Genomic DNA, 20,850 nt, shown 5'->3' with positions numbered 1-20,850 from the left:
CGCCTGGCACACTAGATCATAGTTTCAGAGATCAACCAGACATCTGACTACTTTCTGGATGGTGCTGTGGTCCACAAATACGTCTTTTGCTTATGTCATCTGCAGAACAGGATAATGTAGAAACAGCATGAGATCTTTGACACTCACTCTGCTCTTCAGATTAACAAACTTGTTTATTTAGCAAGGTTATACTATGCCTCTCCAGTGTTAAAATCATAAAGATGCATAAAATAACTAAATTTAATGTAACCTTTAATGCTACGGGCCTGTTCATGAGAAAACAGTAGGATTCCTTCTCTTCAACTGAGGCAAAAGGAATGTTCTTTCACAGCAGGGAGGGGCCCTTTCCGCCTGCCAATACTCTTCACTCTTTCTATTCCAATTAGGCTACAGTGGGCTCATATGACAGAATGGACTCTGAGGGAGAGGCCTTTCCTCCTGGAGAACCACTATTGCCAATCTCCAGGTGAGGGCTGGAGATCACTCAGAGTTACAACTGCTCTCCAGATGGCAGAGATTAGCTCTCCTTGAGGAGCGGGGAGTGAATGACTTCACTTGGGTGGGTGGGAAGATACAAGGCTGGGGGGAGCACACTCACAGAGGCCTTTAGTGGTACCTTTCCACGTTGGTCAGAAATTTCTAAGCCCTCTGAGGGAGGCCTTTCCTCCTGGGGAACCAGTGTTGCCAATCTCCAGGTGAGGGTTGTAGAAGCTGACTGGGTGATTTCAAACCATCCTAACCTGCCTCACAGGGTTGTTGTTGTTCAGATCAAAGGGGGGAGAGGAGAAGGGAATGCTGTAAGTTGATGTAATGGCTGACAACTCCTCCCTATTAAACAGTCTGTCAGATATAGACTGTTGGTCTGAAAGGCCTCTGAGGCAGAACTCATTGGGCCCAGTGCTGACAAGGCCTGCCAGTTCCAGGTTGGTGAGAAATTCCTGGAGATTCTGTGGTGGACTTTGAGGAAGGCATAGGAGTTAGGGCTTCAGAGTGGGGTCTGCCAGACCCAGGTCCTTCCTGTGGAAGCTGACTGACAGATTTCAGACCAGTCACAGACTTCCACCCTAACCTGCCTTATAGGGTTGTTGTTCAGATCACATGGGGGGAGAGAATTATGTAAACTGCTTTGGTCCCCCCCTGCTGTGAAGAAAGACTAATTTTCCTATATAGAGGCTGCAGGAAGGCCAAAGGTGATGGAAAGCTGAAGTCAGAGGGGCAGATAAAGGGAAGGAGATAGGGTTGCCAGCTTCAGGTTAGGAAATTCCTGGAGATTTAAGGGGCCGGGCCTGGAGAGGGCAGGGTTTGAGGAGGGGTGAGACCTCAGAGAGGTACAATGCCATAGAATCCAAACCAACAATTTCCTCCTGGGACCACTGTTGCCAATCTCCTGGTGAGGGCTGGAGATCACTCAGAATTATAACTGCTCTCCAGATGCCAGAGGTCAGCTTCCCTTGAGGTGGGAGAGGGGGAGTGAAGACAGCAAGGGTGGCAGACACTCTCCCAGAGACCTTCAGTGGTACCTTTCCATGTTGATGGGAAATTCCTGGAGATTCTGTGGTGGACTTGAGGAGGACATAGGAGTTAGGGCTTCAGAGTGGGGTCTGCTGGGCCCATGTCCTTGCTGTGGAAGCTGACTGACTGATTTCAGACTAGTCACAGACTTCCAGCATAACCTGCCTCACAAGGTTGTTGTTCAGATCAAAGGGGGCAGATGTTAGCTGCTTTGGTTCCCTACCCCCCCCCCCCCCAATTGTGGAGAAAGACAGCCTATGTAGAAGCTGCAGGGAAAGAAAGTAGATGGAAAGCTGAAATCAGAGGGGCAGATAAAGGGGAGGTTAGGGAATTCATGGATATTTAAGGGGTGGGGTTTGAGGAGGGATGCAACCTCAGACAGGTACAATGCCATTTCCACCTAGGGAACCACTGGAGATCACTCAGATTTACAACTGCTCTCTAGATAACAGAGATAAGCTCCCCTTGAGGTGGGGGGAAGTTAATGCCTTCACTTGGGTGGGTGGGAAGACAGCAAGGGTGGCAGGCACTTGCCCAGAGCCTTCTTCTAGAGCCCGTTATATTTTTTTCCCCACAATGGGCCTTACTTCTAGTTCATATATATTACAGCAAATAAATATAGAGAACATATACCCTCACCCACAGTCATTCAAAGACAAACCAATGTCCGCAAACTTCCAGTAGCTGGGTGCAGGTAGAAATTCAAATGATGTAGTCTTATTTGAAGAACAGTGCTTCCAGAGGTTTATGTTTCAGTAGAATAATTTCAAATAGAGAACAATGCTCCAAAAAACTCTTCTGTACAGCAAGGCACAGAAAATGAAACGCAACACGGTAGTACTTTGACCATACCAAATGAAGCTTATCGGAAGAAGCAGCAGTGAGATGAACTAATATTTTGTGAATGCTCGTAGAAGCGAATGCAAAACGTGAGATCAAAGTACTACCGTGTCACATTTCATCTTCTGTGCCTTGCTGTACAGAAGAAGAGTTTTTTTGGAGCATTGTTCTCTATTTGAAATTATTCTCCCCGAACCACACCCTCCTCAAGGTGAGCTGAGGGTGAGTATAGGCAGGGGGTGGGATTAGACAGGAAGTGGCACTAGGGTTTAAGAAGGTAGGCAGGATCAGCGAGGAAAGACCAAAAGGGGAAGTGGGAGACAATAATGGACAGGTAACTGGGCAAATCATAGGAGGACAGGGGTGAGTCTCAGGAACAGAGGCAGGATAAAAGGAACCAAGTTACAGAGGTCTAGGAGCAGAGTCAGAAGTCAGCGCCAGAGGTACTAAAGACTCCAGTGGTGTAGGAGGTGGACACAGGTGCCTGAATCACTACCCCTCCCTATCTAGGATCTCCAATGGCCCTTGGGAGAAACTCAGAGCCATGGTGGAAGGCGGGACCTCACTGATGAAGACTTAGAAGGTGGACAACAGAAATGAAGGGGGGAACCACTAATATTCCTTTTAAAAGCCATGCTTGGAAATGCTTCCAAAGCCTGACAAGGGGACTTGTGGGGGTGTGACAAATTTAACTTTCATTTAGTGAAAGTACAGCTGTCAGGGAAGGCAAAAAAAGTGGATGAGGAAATGAAGACTGTATTCAGGGGAACTGCACTGCTGTATTTTTATTTATTTAGGGAATGGGAAATTCTGGCTGCACCCCCAAAGCTCTCAGATATTTCCTGAGTTGGACCTGGGAACACTAGTCCAGGAAAGCCACAGCTGGGTCACCAGCCACAGGTAGTGAAAGGCACACTTGGCATTGTGTTATTCTGTTGCCTGCTACAAGTTGAATAGGAGAATGTAGCCCTACACATTATGATTTAAAAACTAAACAAAACATACCTTTAGTTTTAGATACTGTTGGCATATGGGATGAACCTTCTGAATGCAAGAGAGACATTTTCATGTATGTTTGAACAGTATTTTGTATTATCCCTGTTCTTGATTTTCAATCAGAATTCACAGACAGTTGATGTAACCCTAGTAGTTTTTCAGTTGGCAGCTCAGAAATGTCCAGGTCAAATGTGAATGACTGAACCAGTTTAGTGAGGACTAACTTCATGGACCTTTCTTCCCAGTAGGGTGGCATGGGATTGGCCCCTACCTATGTGGCTGAGTCAGTAAACAGACCCTCAGCAGTGTAGGAGCTATTTATGAAAGAGCAGTTCTTGAACAGCAGGGGAGATGTTTAATAGATACATCCATGTATTTAAAAAGCAAACAAACACCAGGATTGCCATAATTGCCAGAAACATATTGTGGCACTACTTACCTGTTCCTTAAATTTTATCAGCTGTTCATAAAATGTATAGGCAATGTTGTTTAGCAACAAAGTGAAGTTTTAGAAAAGATGAAGGGCTGGTGATGTTAACTTTCAGGAATTAATGAGTCAGACTGCTCTGGAAGGGGATGAACTATCTATCACAAAGGAGCAAGTTTATAGCTTAGGGTTGTTATTAGATCCATGTAAACAAATGGAGGTGTAGGTCTCTTATGTAGATCCAGGAGACTTAAAAGGACTGCTTACCTCATCCATGTACACCTGTCTGCAAGCCGGTAAGATCTAGGTGAAGGGTTGCCAGATCTGACTCAGGAAATATCTGGGATCTTTGGGGTGGAGTCAGGAGACTTTGGGGGTGGAGCCAGCAGCAAGATTGTAACAAGCACAATTGAAGTTATAGGGAGTTCTGCCTATGACATTTCAAGGGCTGCACTCCTTTTAAATGCCTTTCCTTAACTGGAAATAATGGAGGATGGGGGCACCTTCCTTGGACATCATGGTCAAATCTTCTTTAAACTTTGTTTTTTTGTAGGTGAAGCATCAGATGCTGTGCTGAAAATTTGATGACTCTACCTCAAAAAACAGCCCCCTTTCCGAGCCCCAGTTACACATGGATCTAACTCTATAGCGTATAATGAAACCAGTCTCCATAGGGTATAGCAGAGTGCACAGCAGACATTCAACCCCCCCCCCCTTTCTGATAACCTTGAAGTGGGGGGAGGCCTCCTAACTGGGGGATCCCCTACCCCCAACTGAGGATTGAAAACAAAAATGGGAGAATCACGGGAAACTGGGAAACAGGAAAATACCATGATGTGGTAACACTTCTACCTTTTATATCAAATATTGTGGTGTGGTGTGGTCCTGGAGAAGAATTGTGAGAGTCCCTTGGACTGCAAGAAGATCAAATCAGTCAGTCCTAAGGGAAATCAACCCTGACTGTTCCCTAGAAGGTCAGATGGTGAAGCTGAAGCTCAAATACTTTGGCCACCAAATGAGAAAGGAGCACTCACTGGAGAAGATCCTGATGCTGGGAAAGACAGAGGGCAAAAGAAGAAGGGGACAGCAAAAGATGAGATGGCTAGACAGTGTTACTGATGTAACAAACATGAATTTGAGCAGACTTCAGAGGTTGGTGGAAGACAGGAGGGCCTGACCTGACTTTGTCCATGGGGTCGCAAAGAGTTGGACTCGACTGTGCGACTGAACAACAAAAATATCAAATATAAATAAGTGATATTCAACACACCATACTACTAATACATTCACAACGGGTTTCGTATCATGAGTGTGTCTTACCCGTTGTGAATGTATTAGTAGTATGGTGTGTTGAATATCACTTATTTATATTTGATATAAAAGTATATAAATTCATAGAAGTGTTTTCGTTACCACATCACGGTATTTTCCTGTTTCCCAGCTGAGGATTCGTAGCCCTGTCTTTGGGCCAAACTAGACATGCCACTATGAGGATGCCACCACCTTTTAAAAGTCATTTTAAAATGCTGTGAGGGCCCAATCTTGATTGTATCTGCAGCAAGGTGCTCATCTCCCCCAACCCAGCTTTTTAATTGCCGAAACAGCCAGTGGGAGTGTCAAGTCTGCTTTAATGCTGGTCAAGTCTGTATTCCATCTTTGGTTCAGGAGGGAAGCATCTTGGGTAAAAGCCATACTGTATGTCAATGCTGCTAGCTTGAACTCTCCTTCCCCCCCCTCCTTTCCTTTGTTATGTAGTTTGCTTTGAAATGGGAATATGTGAAAGAGATTGTGGTGCCTTCTCAGGCCGAGCGCCGGGGGAGGAGACGCTCAAGGCCAGAACAGGCCTGAGAACGAAGTTGTAACATCAATGTGTGAATGTGCCCTGCATAGTACCTCCCCTCCCTCAAGAATCTCTTTGAAGTGTACCTTATATGATTACATTCTACTGTATGATCCTCAGTCTTTCAATCTCCTTGTAGTCGAGAACAATGATATCAATAAACTCGCTACTTTGTATCAACAAGGCCTCGTTATGGAATCAGCCGACTTGACAGGGAGGGCAGCATTTCAGTACTTGATAAGGCATGTGGGGAAAACCAGAGTATTTCAGCCTGTCATACGTTCTTGTGGTATTTTAAAAATACTTTTAAATGGCGGTAGCAACCTACTTGTGACCACCATGACTTCTAGTTTTGCCCTCAGTTAGAGGTATGTCTCTGTGCATCTTCCCCTCCAATCTTCCAAAGGTTAGTGAAGGGTCATTGTGGATATAGCATATTGACACTTTACTCATGGAGCTCTCTTCACTATTGCTTGTCTGACATCCAATCTTTTTCGTTTTGGATGCTAGTGAAAAGTTTTTTGTTTGCCCAGGGTTTTGGACAGAAGTGCAGCTAGCCATGGCAGATGGTTGTATATTATTATTTATGTGATGTTGATCTGCCTTAACCATTTGTAACTGTGGTTTTTATTGTATATTTGCTTTGGAAGCCAAGTCACAGTGCTGAAAATCTTTGTGGGATATAAATCCTTTAGGTAAATAAAAAGTCAAGTAGTACTGTTTTGTTTTTTTGGGGGGGGGGTTTGTCTGCCATAGTATTTAAGAGGCTAAAGTTAGTAGAAGTGACGAGTTGTTAATTTGAAATAAATTCAAGTGCACAAATGAACTAGAATTAAATATTTTCAATGTGGGTGTTTTACTATAGCTAGAGTGTGCTCTAGTTTGTTCTATTTTAATCAGGGCTGTAAAAATCCCAGCTACTTGATTACCTTGGCATCTAAATTTACTAGCCATTTTTAAATATTGCCTAAATTGTAATGTTACATCTAAGCATAAGATTTGCAGTGGTAAAAAAAAAACTATGTAAAGAAAATGAATATGTTTATATGGTCTGAAAGTGGCACTACTAAAGCATAAGTGGCAGCTCTCTATTATATGAATCAAACTGGCAGACTACAAGATGTTGCTTGAAATGGTAACTAGATTTGTCAAAACAGGAAATTAATTTGTTTTTATCCAGTGAAATAATTTATTTTATAAATCCGTGAGGGAGGATACACGAATTCCTGGGAATGAGACAATGGATAATGTCTTTGCCAAGCATTAGTAAGGTTCATTGAAACAGCTATGTTCTTTAATAGGCACTGTGTAAACTAAGGGCTGTTCCAGATTTGAACACCAGGCTCAATTTACCTACAACATATTTATTTATTTATTCTTCGTACTTATATCCCGTCCTCCCCACCGAAGCAGGCTCAGGGCGGCCTGTTTTCCTTGTTTTAGTACAAGGCATCCCAGGAGAGTTTATCGTTATTTGAAGTGTTTATCACTAACTGCTGCCACAAGGCAATAGGCAATTCAGTCAGCTATTGTCACACTTTGGTTAAAGAAATTCTGTTTTCTGAACTAATGGAATTCTGGATATTGCTAAAACTGATCTGAAGCTTTTTAAAAACGTTTAGAGCTTGAAGAAAGAGACTTCTGCTGACTCATTTATATAACTATAAAATAAAATAGGAGTTGATTGCACCTTTAAGACCAACTTAGTTTTATTCAGAACGTAAGCTTTTGTGTGCATGCACACTTCTTCAGATGAGGAATGAGGTACAGTAAGCAGAGCCACATATAGCTGGTGGAGTTTGGAATAGCTGTATGTGGCTTTGCTTACTATACCTCATTCCTTGTCTGAAGAAGTGTGCATGCACATGAAAGCTTACGTTCTGAATAAAACTAAGTTGGTCTTAAAGGCGCAATCAACTCCTATTTTGTTCTACTACTTCAGACCAACACGGCTGCCTACTTGGATGTATAACTATAAAATGTTTAACTCCGTTCACATATTTAAGAATAGCTAGAAGACAAATGCTTACTTAAAATGAAAAAAAGCTTGTAACATCTGTATGCGAATATGAAAATTGTGCTTCTTTACTAACCTTGCTGATATAGTGATAAACATGAGGTCATGTTCTTACAGATCTATATTTTGTGTCTGCTCTGCATTTATATAGCCGGAGATCTGGCCAATACACAATGAACCATGAGAACTCTAAGAAATCCTCAGGAAAGCCCCCTTACAATCGCTCAGGTTCTCAGGATTCACTGGATGAATTGTCTATGGATGACTACTGGAAAGAACTGGAAAACATCCACGAAACCAGAAGAAGTAATCATGAAGAACAAGAAGTAGCTGTTGTTAAGGAGCCCGATGGTAATCTAAATTGGACTTGATTAAAGCATTTCAACTTTAGACCCTTCTATTCTTGCAAATGGTATGACGTGTTGGTACTGATATATCATTGAGATCAGTGCGAGTTGGCTAGTGCCAGTGCAAGCCTACCCATTAGTGGTTCTGCAGAGATAAGTTTAAAATCACTACAGAGTGGTATGAAACATTAATACTGGCTGAAGATGGACAATAAAATAACAAAAGAGAGTTCAAGAGATATGAGCATGTGGTGTGTGTGCTCATTCCACTATAGTCTTTGCAAAACTTGTTTTGCAAAAGACAATAAAAGAAATTAGTGTATACACCAAGGGCAAAAGTGCCAGTGCCATAACTTTTCTCAAAACCATTGTCTATGTACATCCATTGTCCATGGCACATACCTGCTATGTGTTGTAATCTCTCTGTTCCAACATGTTTTGTAGCACTTCAGAATATATTCTGGAATAGCCAGAATGCAGTTTCAGCAGATGATCTGCATTGCTCCAGTGGACTGTTGTGTGCATGTTTCTGTCATGGTGACCCGTAATATGTTTTCCACTCATTTTCCATCCCCCAGTAGTTTTTAAAAGTTTAAAATAAATTAGTAATGGAGGAGTACTTATCCTAGTGTTGCTAGAGCTCCCCTTAGGCACTAGTAGGAGATGGGGGGTAGGGTTGCCAGAACCACGTTGGGAAGCTCCTAGAGATCTGGGGATGGAATCTGGGAAGGACAGGGACCTCAACAGGGTGTAATGCCATAGAGTACACCCTCCAAAGCATCCATTTTCTCCAGGGGAACTGATCTCTGTAGTCTAGAGATGATCTGTAATTCTGGGGAATCCCCAGGTCCCACCTGGAGGCTGGCATCCCTAATTCACATGTGTGTCACTATTATATAACAACAAAGAATGCAGGGCTACTGACTCCCATGCAGTTATGCCTCCTATCTGAAACCTGGTCTTTTTTTTAACAATCAGTTTTTATTTGAAAAGTATGCATTTCTTCTGTCCAGCACAATCAGTAATGTTTTATATTGCTTCAGTTTACTTTTGGATTACACTTGAATACAGCATAAACTGCCAACAGTTTGTTTGAGTTACTTTACAACTTTATTGATTTGTGTGGAACTAGGGGAACTAATTCAAGTTTTGAAAATGTTTCTTCCCCTGCAGGGAGAGCGATTTCTCCCTTCATCTATCACATTTGTACAGTCATCAAGTTACTTTTACTGGTTTAGGGCAGGCACAAGGGCAAATTCATCCTGTTTTTTTATAGAGATGTTTATCTGTACTAAGAATGCATGGTACAACACCCTCTCATTTCATTAAATCAGCTTTTGTCTTTGCTTTTGTTCTACTCATCATCTAGGAATAAGGCCTGTTGTGAAGAAAAATACAACACACTCTAGGAGGAGGATCTGGGCGAGTGCCCGTGGCCCTTGTGGTCTTCCCACTCACCCAAGTGAAGGCATTGACTCACCCCACACCTCAAGGGGAGCTGATCTCTACCATCTAGAGAGCAATTGTAAATCTGAGTGATTTCAAGTGGTTCCCCAGTAGGAAATGGCATTGTACCTGTCTGAGGTCCTATCCCTCCTCAAACCCCACCCTCTGTAGGCTCCACCCCTTAAATCTCCAGAAATTTCCTAACCTGGAGTTGGCAACCCCATCTTCTTTCCTTTACCTGCCCCTCTAACTTCAGGTTTCCATCACCTTCCCCCTCCCTGCAGCATCTACATTGAAAAATGACAGTCTTCCTTCACAATGGGGGGAGGGGGGACCAAAGCAGTTTACATCATTTTTCTCCCCCCCCCCCCGTGTGATCTGGGAGGGGGGGGACCAAAGCATATATTATTCTCCTCTCCCCCTGTGTGATCTGAACACCAACAGGTTAGTCTGGAAGTCTATGACTAGTCTGAAATCACCCAGTCAGCTTCTACAGCAAGAACATGGGCCTGGCAGATCCTGCTCTGAAGCCCTAATTTCTATGCCACAGTGGCTGTCATAGGGGGACTGCTGCTGAACAGTAGCAAGCAGTCAGGTGTAGGATAGCCAATGTCCAGGTGGAGCCATCCCTTTATCTGCCCCTATGACTTCAGATTTCTAGTGCCTTCCCTTCCCTGCAGCCTCTACATACGAAAAGGACAGTCTTCCTTCACAGTGTGAGGGGGACCAAAGCTTACATCATTCTCCTCTCTCTGCTTTGATCTGAAAAACAACCCCATGAGGCAGGTTAGGCTGGACTCACTCAGTCAGCTTTCACAGCAAGAACCTGTGTCCGGCACTCTGAAGCCCTAACTTATATGGTGTCCTCAAACTCTATCACAGAATCTCCAGGAATTTCCTACCAACCTGGAAAGGTACCACTAAAGGCTTCTGAGTGCCACCCCCCACACTTACTGTCTTCCAACCCACCCAAGTGAAGGCATTCACTCCCCCTCACCTCAAGGGGAGCTGATCTCTGCCATCTGGAGGGCAGCTGTAATTCTGAGTGATCTCCTGCTCTCACCTGGAGATTGGCAACAGTGGTTCCCCAAGAGGAAAAGCCTCTCCCTCAGAGGTTTGTAGTAATACCTTAGGACAGGGATAGCCAACGGTAGCTCTCCAGATGTTTTTTGCCTACAACTCCCATCAGCCCCAGCCAGCATGGCCAATGAATGTTACGGGGAAACCCTATTTATACGTTACCAATTTCAGCCGGATCAATAACGGAGGCCGCGGAAACGAGGAATCAGGAAAACAGCTTCTTTATTTAACGTGCAAAAAACATCTGGAGAGCTACGGTTGGCCACCTCTGCCTTAGGAATTTTCCACCTGTAAAAGTACCCTCTGGGTGAGTGCCCACCCCCAACCTTGTGTCATGAGCCCTGACAAGAAGGAGTAGGAAGGGTTAACAGACCTGGAAGAGTTACAGGCAGTTCCCCAGCTAAACGAACAGCAGCTGGCCCATCAATCACTCTCCAGGCACCAGTGTCAACTGTTGATGAACAGTCTCCTCCAAGCTCTCCTCCCCCCATCTCAAAAATTCAAAGCAGGCTCCGGAAAGAACTTTCAGAGCAAAGACATGTGGCACGCCGATGCTTCAGATCTCTCAGCCCTGAGTTCTAGCAGAGTCACTACCACCCAGGTAGCAGGCTGATTGAGACTCCCATATAGCTCCCTCCCAGGACCTGGTAACCTTATGGAAGCAACAAGTCTATTCTCTGGCTTGCATCCATGCTCCTTCCTGATCCTGACCTGCTTGATTTCCTTGGCTCCCTGACCTTTTGGCTTTTGGACATTGACTTCTGATTCCGGTTTGTGATTCTGCATTGGTGACTTGGCTCCTGCTTGACTTCCTTGATTTTGACCTTGGACTCGCTTTGGATGCCTGCCTGCCTGCATCCTGAGAACATGATAGATTGCTTCCACCCACACCCTCACTCCACAAAATGGATGAGGAGGCAAGCGGAGGCTCTGGGCAGCTAGCAGCCTTGCTCACTCAGGTACAGCACCTCACTCAAATGGTGGCTCCCCTGCAACAGCAGCAGCAAGCCACTGTCGCTGCCCCACCCAAGTGCCCAGTGCTTCCCCCAAAGAAGTTCGCTGGGAAGGTGGAGGAGTTTTCTGCATTCCTGGCACAGCGCAAACTGTATATTGAATTACATGCCAGAGACTTCCCCAACGACAAGACCAAGGTATGCTTCATTGTCAGCCTCTTAAAGGGGCAGGCAGCTAAATGGGCTACCCCCTTGCTTCAAGCCCCATCGCCCCTGCTGACTGACTACCAGGGCTTTCTGGAACATATGGCGGTAGCCTTTGCTAACCCCCAGCAAGCAGGCACTGCCAATCGGAAGATCCGGACCCTGAAGCCAGGTAGGGACTCCGATTCCCAGTACTCCACCGAGTTCAAGCTTCTGGCTCAAGACCTGGCCTGGAATGAGGCTGCCCTCATGGACCAGTATACGGAGGGGCTGGCTGATGAAGTCCTTGATGAGCTGGCATGAGTAGACTGACCGGCCACGCTGCAAGGCCTAAGCACGCTGTGTCTCCACATTGATGGTTGCCTGGAAAGCCACTGCCAAGCACGAAACAGTGCCCGTCCCTCTCAGCTGCCCCGCCGCCTAGCGACAGTGACAACCCCAATGCACACCAATCCTGAGAATGACGACGGCCGTGGCTCACTCCCGAGGAAAAAGCACAGCGCCACTCACAGAATCTCTGCTTGTACTGTGGAGGGGCGGGGCAGTTCTCCTCCGGCTGCCCCACCAAGCGCACCCAGCCCAGTATTGTGCTACTGCCGCCAGTAAAAGACCAGTCCCAAGTCTGAGTGGACCCCCCGACATGGGGTACCTAGCCGGGTCCCATGAACCCTACGTTACAGGCCAGGGCCTGTTCCTCGTACCTGTCACACTAGGCTTGCCAGACGGGTGCTGGCTGTTCGTCTACACCATGGTTGACTCCGGTGCCGCCCGCTGCTTCATTGACGTGGCCTTTGTGAAGCAACACCAGATCCCAGTACAGGACAAAGACACCCCGACCCTGGTTGAAGCCATTGATGGGTGCCTCCTCCACTCCAGTCTGGTGACCCAGGAGACCCACCTGTTCACGCTTCAGATCCAACACCATCACGAGCAAATACAATTCGATGTTGCTCGCATGCCCCGCTTCCTCCATTCTGGGACTATCCTGTCTCATAAAGCACAACCTCCTCGTGGACTGGGCACAAGGAAAGCTGAGTTTCAAGGACCCTTGTCCTCACCAGGCCCAGTCGGCCACCCTGGCTGCCGGTCCTCTACTTCCCCTGGCCTACACAGACTTTGCTGATGTCTTTGAGGAAAAGGGGGCCGACAAGCTTCCCCCACACCAGCCTTATGACTGCGCCATCAATTTGGTACCAGGGGCACCCCTGCCTATGGGGCGACTCTACCCCATGTCCAAACTGGAGCTAGCAGCCCTGTGGGACTTGCTCACCAAAAACCTGGAACAGGATTTCATCTGGCCATCCATGTCTCCGCTATCCGCCCCTGTTTTCTTTATTAAGAAGAAAGGCAGCGAGCTCCGGTCCTGCAATGACTACTGGGCCCTGAACAAAATCACTGTCCAGGACTACTACCCTTTGCCACTGATCCCAGACTACTGGATCGCCTTAAGGGGGCCCAGGTCTATACCAAGCTGGACTTCTGGGGCGCATACCCGCACAGGAGACGAATGGAAGACGGCTTTTGGAAACCGCTATGGCCAGTACGCATATCTCGTGATGCCCTTTGGCCTGACCAACAACCCGTGTTGCCTAGCAACAGCCTCTGGTTAGCACTTTCCAGATGTCAGGAAACACACCCAGCAGGGCCAGGCCTCTCTGACTGTTTCTACGGCCTTCAGAAGCTGACTGTGCTGAAAGGCCTTTCGTGAGGCTGTAGTAGCTGTGAAGCTCAGAGAGGACACAGAGAAGAGTTGGCTGTCTCTGGGAAAAGACTGCTTCTGGCAGTTTGTCCAACATTCCTGGGCCTGAGTAGGCAGGGCAGGGAAGTCAGCCAATGGAAGGCCAGAGACACTGACCAACATATGATGGGTAGTTTGTTCTGTAAATATTAGCCAATAGCCATTCTCAATTTAACCATGGTGTGATAAGAGAATTATTACTATAGAGTATTTCTGTGGAATAAATAAACTTCATTCTAATTTTCAGATTACACTGTTTTGACTTTTACAGTAAGCTTACATTCTCACATTTTAAAAAACTCTTATATTTTAATGTACTGTGAAACAATCTCTTTGCAGTCAAAAAAGGACAATTGGAAACTATGTACTATTGGTGATACGTGATAATATGTCTAAATGTTTATCTGTGAAGTATCAGATGATTAGTTCTCTGATAAGAAAAAATAACTCTGTCATGTGAACATAAGACTTAAGAATAGCCAGGTTTATAATATAAAGCTGAGAAACCTAAATGGTGGAACAGTTCAAGGAAACATTATTCTAAAATTACAGTATTTGCATCTTTTGAGGGAATGGGTTGAGAATGGTAAGGTTGAAGAATTTTCCTGTGCAAAAAAAGTAGCAGTTAGATGTTGCAGACAAGGAGAAGTATGACTGACACTTCAAAAACTTACTGCTGTAATTCTGTAAAACCAATTGTAATGGAGATGAAAATATCCATACTACATTTGGGTTGTTTACTTGAGTTGTATCTGTATAGGTTCTGTTCATTGCCACTGTACAGGCAGAAACAGTGGCAACAAAACACCCCCATAATACCTTTCTCTGTGTTTTTCTTGCCTTGGCCCCTTGCAGTGGCTATTCTCACCATAGGGCTTTTCAGGTCTCTTTTTCTTTTTTAAAAATGGTAATCAACACATTACTGCAGAAGTATGTTACTTACTGATTTTTTTTTTTAAGTCTGAAAAAAAATTCCTTAATGTGCTGGGGAGTTAGTGGTTGTGAGGGACTGTACCCAAGAACATGGGCTGATAATATCAGCCTGATATAGGCTGGATGCACAAAAATGCGCAACTTCTCATCCATGCAGTGCGTAGGGGTGCTTTTACTGTAATATTTTCCAACAGACTAGCTTTGTGAAAAAACACAACAAAGTGGGAGAAAACACAGAAAGTAGAGAATTAGAGGATGTCGTTGTGTGGATACTCCCCTCAAACTCATTCCAATTCAGAAATGAAATGGGAGCAAAACTTCCAAATGGAAAAGGAGCCTTGGTGTTTATCCAAATAATGTAACCAGACCCCCTTTCCCAAACCTGTCAAGTTCTAGAATAAGGTGACCTTTGTTTTTATTAGGAATTGGACTCATCCTTTATACCTAACAAGGGCTACTATAATTTAATAATAACTAGCAAAATAATTTTTTTAATGTCCATAAAGGTTTCAATAAAAATGCATCAAATAAAAATTCATGTCATCAAATTTCTGTGAAATTGAAATATATGAATTTAATATTATAGTTACTCGTGAATTCATTTTATAGTATAAGAATATGAAGAACTTTAAAGATGTAACTTTGGCTGTTGCTATGTTTAGCAAATGACTAGTGTTTTATCTGCAGGACACATTTTATCGGTTATAAATCATTCTCCTGGCAATGTGGCAGTTTTGACCATCCTGATTTGCTCAATGGGACCGTATGGCACAAGCCTTTGGCCTGTCAAACTATCAATCAAGAGTGCTTATGTGCCATTGGTTGAGTCTGTACCTCTATCCCACCCAAGTGGCTGTTCCCAGCCAGCAAAGCTGATTCTATCAGTAAAACACAACCAACCTTAGTTCTGGCAGTTACTGTGGGAACATATTATTGACCCACCACACATTGGTCACCCATCTCTGGCCCCCCATTGCCTGACTTCCTTGCCCCTGCCTCCTGCAAGTCCAGGAATGTTGAATACATTGCCAAAAGCAGTCTTACCTTAAAGACAGCCACATTTCCAACTCTTCTTTGTCAACTAGCCTCAGAAAGGTCTGCAGAGCTCCTGCAGCCACACAAAAAGCCCTATCAACAGCCTACACAGACGGCCTCCCAGCACACACAGCCTCCAAAGGCCACTGCAATAGCTAGGGAGCCTGGCACCGCCTCAGAGGGCATGGCTGTCTCACATTTGCTGACTTTCATTCCCGCTCTCCCTCCTCCCCTTGCCCCAGGATGATTGCCTGAGGAGATAGGAAAGTCTCACAGGGTGGTTGTGTAGATAAAGGAGGGGAGAGAAATAAGGAGAATGATGTCAGCTGCTGTGGTCCCCCCCCCCCACACACACACTGTGAAGAAAGACTATCCTTTTCCTTAGAGGCTGCAGGGCTGCCAACTCCAGGTTAGGAAATACTAGATGGCAGAGATCAGCTTCCCTTGAGGTGTGGGGAGGGGTGAAATTAATGCCTTCACTTGGATGGATGGGAAGACAGCAAGACTGTGGGGGGGGGCTCACCCAAAGCCCCTTAGTGATACCTTTCCAGGTTGGTGGGAAATTCCTAATGTATCACTACATGCCTCTGAGGGAGAGGCCTTTCCTCTGGGGAACCACTGTTGCCAACCTCCAGGTGAGGGCTGGAGATCACTCAAAATTACAACTGCTATCCAGTTCTTGCTGTGCAAGCTGACTGGGTGATTTCGGACCAATCACATACTTCCAGCGTAACCTTCCTCACAGGGTTGGTGTTCAGATCACATGGGGAAGAGGAGAATTATATATGTTTTGGTCCCCCCCCCCACACTGTGAAGAAAGACAGTAGAGGCTGCAGGGAGGGGGAAGGCGATGGAAACTTGAAGTCAGAGGGGCAGGTAAAGGGAAGGAGATGGGGTTGCCAACTCCAGCTTAGGATATCCCTGGAGATTTAAGGGGTGGAGCCTAGAGAGGGTGGGGTTTGAGAAGGAGTGGGACCTCAGACCGGTACAGTGCATAGAATCCAAACCAACAATTTCCTCCTGGGAACCAGTGTTGCCAATCTCCAGACGAGGGCTGGAGATCACTCAGAATTACAACTGCTATCCATTTTTTGCTGTGGAAGCTGCCTCAGAGGGTTGTTGTTCAGTTCACATGGGGGAGAGGAGAATGATGTACACTTTGGTGCTCTCCTCCCCACCACTGTAAAGAAAGACTCATTTTTCTATGTAGAGGCTACAGGGAGGGGGAAGGCAATGGAAACTTAAGGGGCAGGTAAAGGGAAGGAGATAGAGTTGCCAACTCCAGGTTAGGAAATTCTTGAAGATTTAAGGGATGGGGCCTGGAGAGGATGGGGTTTTAGGAGGGATGGAACCTCAGACAGGTACAATGCCATTTCCTACTTGGGAACCACTTGAAATCGCTCAGATTTACAATTGCTCTCTAGATGGCAGAGATCAGCTCCCCTTGAGGCTGTCAGTGGGAACCATTGGTTAGATTGAGAATGTGTGACTGTCCCAAGATCACTCAGTGAACTTCCATGGCAGAATTGGGATTTGAACTTTGGTGTCCTTGATCCTAGTCCAGCATTGTAGTTGTATTTGTACTTACTAAGATGTTGTCAGGTAAAAATGATAAGGATATTATCAGTATTTTATTCTTAATTAGTAACCAAAGTAGAAGTTGTACCGTCATATTGGTCCGCACCAAAACAAGGTTTTGTAATGCCTAGTAGTTCGTGCATTAGTCATACTGACATGATCTGCATCTTGAATATATGTCTTTTAAAACTTGTTCTCCTTTTACCCGGTACAGAAGGAGAACTGGAGGAAGAGTGGTTAAAAGAAGCAGGACTGTCAAACCTCTTCGGTGACAGTGCAGGAGACTCCCAAGAAAGCATGGTGGTTTTGGCAACACTGACCCGTACTCAGGCGGCAGCAGTTCAGAAGCGAGTGGAGACTGTGACACAAACCAAGAGAAAGAAAAACAAACAGTATCAAGTTCCTGATGTGAGAGATATTTTCAAGCAGCAAAATGATTCAACAGAAAAAGTAAGATCCTTTTTATGGTTTTGGCTCTCCCTTACTTAAAAACTTCTGTGTCAAAGCTGATCATTTGAACTGTGTGAAAAGATGCACATTTCCACAGTTTCAAAAGAAAACATTTCCTAATAACAGCTTTGTATAATTCATGCTTCAAAGCGAATGCTGAAGTAACACAACAACCACATCTGCTGGCATAAAGATAAGCTTGGATGTGTTTTGGGAGACTTTGTGCTGTTTGAAAGAGAATCCCTTTGCTTTAGAAGCAGGTTGGCTTTCATATGAATGTTTAGATCAGGGTTGTTAGACACACTTGTTAGGAGGGCCAGATCTGATTTGTGGGGCCAAGCCATGCATGTCCTAAAATGTAATGCCAGATAGCAGAGATTTACAAGCTTCTCCCCTCCCCCCCCCCAGTCTACTCAGGTTAGCAACGCCTCTCCAGTGTCTCCAGTGTCATATCCCCCTTTGGCTGTGGGTTCCCAAGTTACAGTACACTAGTTTTTACTCCACTGAAAAGAGACAAAGCTGGCTCAAAGCATCAATGCTAGGTTTGCAACGAGACAACTCCAGGAAGCTTCAGCTGGTGATAGGAATGATGGGAAATTCTTCTCCATTGAAAGATGTAGACAAAGTTGCAAGGAAAATGTGGAGTAGATTTTCTGTTCACATTTGCTCTGCCCATAAGCCTGAGTGGGAAATCCATTCCACATTTTCTTTGCAGCTTTGCCTTCAGCTTTAGTCTCTGCAAGAGGAGGCAGAAGGAGCAGGGAACATCGTCGCAGCCTTGGAGCTTCACAGGGTGAGGACAGGAGCAGGGAGAAGAGAGACCCATGGGCCTGGGTGGGCCGGTTTGACCCACGGGCTACACGTTTGACACCCCTGAATAGTGGGTTCCAAGGTATACAGGTGCCATATTCCTGCCTTCAACTTCTATTTCTGAATATCTTTTAAAAAGCTTAATGCAGAACAGTTGTCATTTCAACCTGTTTCAATTAAAAAGGTGATATTGACTGAAGACTGACTTTTCTTGGGTGGAGATCCTTTATTATTTCACGGCTTGCAGTACTCCCATGTTGATTATGAAAATGGAAAAATCCATCTAACTTCTTTATATATTGATTTTATAAAATCCGAATTAATCCATCAGCAGAAAATTTAGGATCCCTGTCACTCAATAAAAGGGTATTACACAGATAATCCAGGTCAATCAAAAGAGGAGTAATGTGTTATACTGTGTTAAATTGTCATAAAGGGACATCCCAATAGCATACACACTAGAGAATCAATCAAACCAAAGGAATACAAACAGTTTCTTTCTGAAAAGGGTAACTTAATATATCTACCTTTCATAAGCACAGAAGGGTTAGCATTTAATTTGGCAAGGGAAAAAAAGGCTTTGAAAGGCATGAGATTGTCAAAAAATAAGGATATGATGGCGGGGGGAGGGATACAAAAAACATATAAGCAAGCATGATGAGTTTAAGTTGCCATGCTAGCATATTCAACCTTTGTAGTATGTTTTTATTATGTTAAAGCTTCCAAATTCCCAAGTTTACAAATCATACATGATGATAAACCAGTCAGTGACAATTTCTCATCAAGAGCTTTTTGCCAGAAGTACTTATAAGAATCTTGCTTCAAATTGAGCTAAGTATCCCTCAGCACTAAAGAACAACTAAAGCTGTAGCTTAAAAGCAAAAAACCAGAAAAATACTGGAATGCTGACTATTGCTTGCCCTAGTTAGGGTATTATTGATATTTTAGAAGGGCACTGCAATCTGATAAAACTATATTCAGGAGCCTTTGAAAAGTCCAGTAAATTCACAACTTGTGTGAACAGACATGGTTGCTGTGGGGTAGCAGTGTTCTTAAAAATCTCTGTGAAGTAGTGTGTGGTTTCCTTGCAGTGTTCTAAGGGTGCTGGGGGCAATTCTTGGTGTGTATGTCTGCACCCATCTTCAGTATCTGCATTCCTTATGTCCCTTAAACAACAGGTTTAAACAATTCCACTGCTCAAGACCTATGTATCAAGGAGTTTCTAAGGAATAAAGGAAAGGAAAGGAACTTTTGCCAGATCATGCAGTGTAGCAACTTGGAGAGGCAAGATGCCTTTGCAGCCATGCAGAAAACAGTTTCATGTTTAATTTTTCTCCCTCCAGTGTGTGGGTAAACACTGCACAAAGAAATTTGTGATTCTGTATACCATTGTTTTAAATTTTTTACCTTGAATCCATCAGTCCACTGAGGAGTGCTAATATGCTGTAATGAAAGGACCCAAGCATAGGAATCCTCATTCATCGGCATAGAAGGGAAGGGGAAGGAAAAACCTTGATTTTAAGAGGGTCCTGCTCTTGGTTGTAGAAGCCAATCCAGAAATTCAACAAGGGCATGTAACTGCAACGAAAACATCAAACCACTGTTTTAATGGCCTTAACTATTCTGACTTTGTGCCTCCCCTTTCCAGTGAAGGTCTTGCTGATATAATGTGGCAGTGTTTTCTGTAAATATTATGTGCTGCACACATTAAAGGATCACATGGAAGCAAGGGCTCAAGGTTAATAAAATGTCACCAAGGCAAAGAAAGATTAATAGGACTGGAGAGCTGTATAGATCATGCTTTTGCAGTGATTCCTTTTAATTATAAACTTAAATACAATCCATTAAACATGCAGAAATATTGTTCAGATAATACAGAGGTATCCCAAACTTATTTGGCCTAACGCCCCCTTTTCAGAAAAAAAATTACTCAGCGCCCCCCTGGAAATCTACCTTCAAGAAGTGGACTAAAAGATGCAGTGACATATTTGCATACAGGGTAAACAAAGATGTTGTAAAGAAGACACTTTGAAGCTTGAAATTCTAAAATTATTTTATAAAATCAACCATAGTAACATTTGCATACACAGAGAATTTTTGAAATTTCTTTATAATTATTATCCCACCTGCCCTGCAAGTGGGCTCAGGGCAGGTAACGGCAATTGAAATATAGTATTCAATGCATCACTTCCATCATACAGAACAATGCAACAAAACCAATGAAGATAAAATATGCAGGTAACAGTAAACAGGAAAAGCAACAGGCAGTCTAAATTCAATTCACCAATTAGTTCTGGCTTGCAAAATGTTGTGGTCAGTTAAGTCCTACTTTTCAGTCTTGCTCATCCACTTCTCTTTCAAATAGATTCAGTTCCAACAAACTGGCAGCCCTGCAGTCTCCAACTTGAAAATTTATACACACAGAAAATTAAGATAACAAAGGATAATATTAAAATAAAAATAGGGTATAATGGATAATTGATCCATGGGTATCTGGGGCTCTGGGAGGGCTGTTTTTTGAGGTAGAGGCACCAAATGTTCAGGATAGCATCCAGTGCTACTACTCAAAACACCAAGTTTCAAAACAGTCGGACCAGGGGGTCCATTTCTTTGAGGCCCCAAAGAAGGAGACCCTATCCTTCAT

The 20,850-nt window shown here is 44.2% G+C and overlaps 1 protein-coding gene across 2 annotated transcripts in view; it reads left to right on the top strand.

Moving 5' to 3' along the window:
• The window catches only part of ARHGAP18 (Rho GTPase activating protein 18), a 139,620-nt gene that overhangs the window by 59,747 nt on the left and 59,023 nt on the right, over positions 1 to 20,850 (top strand). For both annotated transcript variants that reach the window (XM_060239225.1, XM_060239217.1), the window contains exons 2-3: positions 7,784 to 7,983; positions 17,161 to 17,396. In XM_060239225.1, coding sequence (XP_060095208.1) covers positions 7,784 to 7,983; positions 17,161 to 17,396 — 436 coding nt within the window. The remainder of the gene's footprint in view (positions 1 to 7,783; positions 7,984 to 17,160; positions 17,397 to 20,850) is intronic.

Source organism: Heteronotia binoei, chromosome 1 (genome assembly GCF_032191835.1).
Source record: "Heteronotia binoei isolate CCM8104 ecotype False Entrance Well chromosome 1, APGP_CSIRO_Hbin_v1, whole genome shotgun sequence".
Taxonomy (NCBI): domain Eukaryota; kingdom Metazoa; phylum Chordata; class Lepidosauria; order Squamata; family Gekkonidae; genus Heteronotia; species Heteronotia binoei.
The sequence above is the reverse complement of the archived record's forward strand: the minus strand, read 5'-3'. Positions and strand labels throughout refer to the sequence as shown.